Source organism: Acomys russatus, chromosome 26 (genome assembly GCF_903995435.1).
Source record: "Acomys russatus chromosome 26, mAcoRus1.1, whole genome shotgun sequence".
NCBI lineage: Eukaryota > Metazoa > Chordata > Mammalia > Rodentia > Muridae > Acomys > Acomys russatus.
The window spans coordinates 19,164,717-19,170,716 of record NC_067162.1 but is presented as its reverse complement, the minus strand read 5'-3'; the positions used below and the strand labels follow the sequence as shown (position 1 = coordinate 19,170,716).

Sequence of the window (6,000 nt, the reverse complement as noted above, 5' to 3'; positions counted from 1 at the left end):
ATGGAATCCAGGTCTGATCTTGTCATTCTGATGTGTTCTTTTTCTCTTCCTTGTCTACCAGGATACCCGTCCTCACCTCCTATGGTGGACACTGTTCATGGCAAAGTCCTGGGGAAGTATGTCAGCTTAGAAGGATTCACACAGCCCGTGGCCGTCTTCCTGGGAGTCCCCTTTGCCAAGCCCCCTCTTGGATCCCTGAGGTTTGCTCCACTCCAGCCTGCAGAGCCATGGAATTTTGTGAAGAACACCACCTCCTACCCTCCCATGTAAGCTGCTGAGGTGGGCCTGGGCCATGTTCTGTGAGAGCATCTGTCTTAGAGAGATGAAGGAGAAAGATGCTCCAATACCCTCTGCTCAGATGGTGTTCCCTTTGGAATCCTCATGGGTACTTTAAAAGCATTACAGACCTTCTGTTCCTTCTAGAGTCCTCTGTTTAATACCTTCTCTAGACTGATGGTATAAACATAACTGGACAGGGGTTCACTAATCTAAAGCTTAAATGAGTTAGCATATGAGGAAAGTTAAAATCAGTGTCCGGGACTCCGGGATGACTCAGTAATTCCCACCAATTCTATTCTATTCTACATTGGCTCTTTGTGACTTCTTGTTAGAGAAATCAACAGTTGTTTTTGCATGAGAGACTGACAGAGGTCATCAGAGACAGCACTGACTTTACTTAGACCTGGAAGAGTTGGTCACAAAGCAGGGAAAGTACTCAGCCAATATCACCCAGCATTTAGTGACTACCAGAATGCAGGCTGTTGAGACCATCCCATAAGGATGTCAGTCATAACTTGCAACAGGCTAAACAATTATTTCTAGTAGTTTCCAGATTCATGGATGTATCAAAAGGACTAGAAAAAGATCACCTGATGAGAAAGATCCAGGGTCACCCTCAACCCACTGCACTAGGCCTAGCCAAGGGCAAGCAGTACCCAGACACTGGTGAGATCGCCATATCCCAGGTAGGTCAGACTTTGAACATCTCTCCCTTACCCAGAATGCCCCCAAAAGCTTCAGGATGCCAAACACTTTTTCCTTTACTGGGTTGAGAGTCTCTGGGTTCACACCACTTACACATAAAAGACTCTCTTACTAATTACATCAGATTCTAGTCTTACAAAAGCAGCTCCGTTTAGAAGCTTAAATATCCTAGTGCAAGGTCTAGACCCAGGTAACATTTCCAGCTTCTCTGTGTTGGAATCTCAGGTGTTCACTCTCCCCTCCAGGTGCTCCCAAGATGCAGTGAGAGGACAGAGGATCAATGACGTCCTAACCAACAGAAAGGAGAAAATCCACCTCAGGTTTTCTGAAGACTGTCTCTACCTAAATATTTACACTCCTGCCGACTTGACAAAGAGCAGCAGGCTGCCAGTAAGTTTGGAAACCACTAGTCTTATCCTATGTGCTACAGCATTCAGTTCTTTGGTGTGACTGGGAAGGGTGAGGGCAGATAGACACGGGGCTAGACAAGCCAGGACCAGATCATGGACCAAGAGCTTCTTTTCACCACAGAAAATGTAAATGCATCATTTCATTTCTTCCAAGGACCTTGATTTTGGTGAAATTGCCATACATCTGGAGTGCCTATACGTTTTACAAAATGATTGCTATTAGTTATTGGATTAAAAATCTGATCCCCAGATCAGTTAAGACAAGTTTCTAGTAAAGTTAAAATCAGAAGGAATCTGAGATGAAATGGAATAACCCAAGTCTCTTTGTGTAGACAGAGAAACTCGGTCAGGACAGGGAGGGAGTGCAGAGCTTGAGTATTCGATCTTCACACCTGTACTCTTAGGCAGGGGCTGGCAAAGGATATGTGTGCTGCCCTTCTCTCCACATTACCCATGACAGCTTTCACTGCCAGGCAGAAAATCTCATGGCCCATTATGCAGTATGGAGGGAGGAGTCTGGGGCAATCTCATGCATGCTTTTCTTGCCCTTTGCCAACCACCTGTGATTGGACTGTAGCTCCCTCCCCTCCCTGGTTGCCTTTGGCACCTGCTGATGGCCCAGTGAGTCAGCATTTCCCATAGAAATGAAGAGGCCAGGGAACGGCAGGCTGCCAGGTACAGGCCAGAGACTTCAGGGAGAAGCTCCTGTAAAAGAATTGAGCCCTGTAGTGGAATAAGACATGATGTGAGCACCCACCCAGTTTCTTGGGAGCACCTGGAATGGGGCTCAGCAGGGAAGGAGGAAGTAGAAGTCACTGGAATAGCAGTTGAGCCTAAACATGTTTGCTTAGAGAGGAAAGGAGAACAAATCTCACTCTGACCCATTTGATCAGCTTCCATTTTGGACTCTGTGTCTGTCTACTTAGGGGTCGAGAGAAGAAGCAAGAACATAAACAGTTCTTGAGGAAGCCCTATTTCCATTTTTCTGAGAAAGCCCCAGATAAATTTCCAAAGTGGCTGTACCAGTTTGCATTCCCACCAGCAATGAAGGAGTGTTTCTCTGTCTCCACATCCTTGCCAGCATGTGGTGTCACTTGAATTTTTGATCTTAGCCATTCTGATGGGTGTAAGATAGAATTTCAGTGTCGTTTTGATTTACATTTCTCTGATGACTAAAGGCATTGAGCATTTCTTTAAGTGTTTCTCAGCCATTCAATATTCCTCCATTGAGAATTCTCTGTTTAGTTCTGAGCCCCATTTCTTAATTGGGTTATTTGGCTTGGTGGTATTTAATTTCTTGAGTTCTTTATATATTTTGGATATTACACCTTTGTCATATGTAGGGTTGTTGAAGATCTTTTCCCAGTTCTGTAGGCTGTCGCTTTGTTCTGTTGACAGTGTCTCCTGCCTTACAGAAGCTTCTCAACCTCATGAAGTCCCATTTGTCAATTGTTGACCTTAAGGCCTGGGCTGTTGGTGTTCTGTTCAGAAAGTTGTCTCCTGTGCCAATGTGTTCCAGGCTCTTCCCTACTTTTTTCTCTAACCAATTTAATGTCTCTGGTTTTATGTTGAGGTCTTTAATCCACTTGGACTTGAGATCCAGTTATTCCACTCCTTGGAATATACCCAGAAAAATGCTCCACCACCCAACAGGGACATATGTTCAACCATGTTCATAGCGGTCTTATTCATAACAGCCAGAACATGGAAACAGCCTAAATGTCCCTTAGTAGAAGAATGGATAAAGAAACTGTGGTACATTTATACTATGAAATACTACTCAGCTATAAAAAGCAAGGAATTCCTGAAATTTGTGGACAAATGGATTGAGCTAGAAATGATCATAATGAGTGAGTTCACCCAGAAACAGAAAGACTCAAATGGTATATACTAACTTATATCTGGACACTAGCCCAAGGGGCATGTCCCATGGAAGTCTTCACTTACCAGGAAAGTGGGACAGAGGGGAAAGCATTCTTTTGGGACTCTAGCAGAGAGAAGTATGGGAGAATGAGGAAATAGAAGGATCCAGAAGGTCCTAGAAACCTACAAGTAGAACATTATGATGGGCAGATCTGGGCCCAGGGGTCCTGCTCAAACTATGACACCAACCAAGGACAATACGTGCAGTAAACATTGAACCCCTACTCAGATCTAGCTAAGGGACAGGACATTCTCTACAGATGAGTGAAGAGTGGGGACTGACTTTCACATGAACTCTGGTTCCCCGTATTTGACCATATCCCCTTGATGGGGAGGCCCGGTGGCACTCAGGGGAAGGATAGCAGGCTACCAAGAAGAGATTTTATACCCTCTGAGCATATACAGCGGGAGGAGGTCAGTCTCAGTCACAGACATAGGGGAGGGGAATAGGAGGAAAGTGGGAGGGAGGGAGAAATGGGAGGATACAAGGGATGGACTAACAATTGAGATGTAATATGCATAAATTAATAAAACAGTTACTCACAGCCTTGCCTCCATGAATCTTGTCATGAGGTCTGCACAGACACCTAGGACAACAGTTTCAACCTTTCGTTGGCCACCCTGAGGGCTCAGTCTTTAAGATGAGCTAGACTCAGACCCTCCATGCAGGTTGTAGAGAGCCCAAGGTGAGGAGAAACAGATGCTCATGGTGTCTGGAAAGCAAGGCAATGTCCAGCTATGTACCCAAGCTCTAGAAACAGGGGGTCTGGGCATAGATTCTGGATCTGCTTCCACTTGCTGAAAGAGTAGGAACCATGTGCATTCCTAGCCTCTCTCTTCCTCACATGTTGTAAACGTCCCTTAGTGGCTGCTGAGCTGCACCTGAGTCCTGGCAAGGAACACAACAGCACTAACACTCTAGTCGGAGCTGTGGGAGGGCCTCAATCCTGGCTCACATCATGGAACTGTGGCCATGGGCCACACTGGCTTAGGAGATGGCTGCTCAAGTCCTACTTTCACCTTTAATTAGCTGTGGGGTTCCCCAGCAGAGGTGCCTCAGTTTTTTCTATATACGAAATGGGGCCGTCTTTGTTCCTGTATTATAAATAACAATCATTTTACCACACTAAGATTACCCTGTCCTTATTAGCAATGCTGTATAAGATTGCAACTGTTATCATCTTTCAGTTCTGTGAAATGTGAGCTCTCTAAATTCTGAAGCCATAAATTAAAGGTTATTACATCCCTCGGCGCCTCAAGTCATATAAAAGAACCTGGTATAAAGAAGACACTCTTAACAGTTAGATGGCTGAAGACTTGATGGAGAAAGTGGATGTAAACTGGGGCTAGCATGATGGGGAGGATTGTGGTGGAGAGTAAAGGCACAGGGAAGGGTACCAGTCAGGTGTCTGGAGGTGAGCATATAAGCCTTCATCGTTTATAGAGAAGGAAGCTGAAGACTCGGATGTCTGAATGGACCACATATCAGGAAGTCAGAGTGCTGGGGGAAAAAAGACATCTTTGTCCTCTGTTCTTCCAATGATGATGATGCCATCAAAGGCCTGGGAAGACTTGGCTCATAGGTCTAAGGAAAAAGGTAGAGACACTGAATGAGGTGACATCCAGGCTTCCAGCCAGGTAAGTTAGGGATGAAAGACAATATTACTTTTGCAACCCAGCTGAGCACTGGTGAACATTGAGCGTGATGCCCTGAATTAGGGCCAGGCCACAAAAAAATCAAAACAGAAGTCTTCTGAGCCCCTTCTCAATTCTATTTCCTACAACAAGCATGGTTCTTCTCTTTTGCTGACTAGGTGATGGTGTGGATCCATGGAGGTGCATTGGCAGTGGGCGGAGCATCAACCTATGATGGACTGGCCCTCTCTGCATATGAAAACGTGGTGGTGGTGGCCATTCAGTACCGCCTGGGCCTCTTGGGGTTCTTCAGGTAGAGTTTGTGGACCCTCCTCTCTGCCAGTTGGTCTCTGTATTGATCAGCTCTGTAGCAACGTATTTTAAATTTGTCAGTGATAAGGAAATTAGATTTATTTAGGTCAGTGTTTGGGCAGCTAGAAAACAAGGACTAGGATTTGGGTATGGGGGTGGGACAACCCTGGGATACATTGCATCATGGTAGAAAAACAGAAATTGGGTCTATGGGATAAAGAGACAGCCATGAGGCAAAGTAGGAAGTCAGAGAAAATGGAAAGGCAGTCTTGCCCTTTTGGTTACAACTCATTTTCTCAGGGTCTAGCATGATTCCCTGGAGCATACAGATCTCAGCTGAATACAGTTCACCCAATAAAAGATCTCATCTCCAACAAATGCTGCTACTGAATCAACCTGGCACATTGGAAACCAGAGCCCCTTCACATGAACCCTTGTGGCAAAGACCAAATCCAAACTATTGCATCTGAAGAAGCAAAGATGCTACGAACCAGCTCTAGTGATGCTGCCCTTCACAGGGACATTTGATAAATTCCTTTATAATCGGGGTTCAGTCCTTACTGGGTCCTATGTGCCTTTCCATTCCTTAGCCACACTTTTCTTGCTTCTGACATCTCTTTCAGTTTCTCTGGCTGAGTCTAAAAACACACCAGGAACTTACCAGTTGCTTCTTTCTTTTCCTGGTTTTCTTTTGCCAGTCATCGACACTGTGTTCTGATTTTATCAATTAGTCTGT

The 6,000-nt window shown here is 45.1% G+C and overlaps 1 protein-coding gene across 1 annotated transcript in view; it reads left to right on the top strand.

Annotated features, from left to right (window-relative positions):
• The window catches only part of LOC127209667 (carboxylesterase 1D), an 87,577-nt gene continuing 81,577 nt past the window's right edge, over positions 1 to 6,000 (top strand). The window contains exon 1 of the mRNA XM_051169348.1: positions 1 to 266. Coding sequence (XP_051025305.1) covers positions 1 to 266 — 266 coding nt within the window. The remainder of the gene's footprint in view (positions 267 to 6,000) is intronic.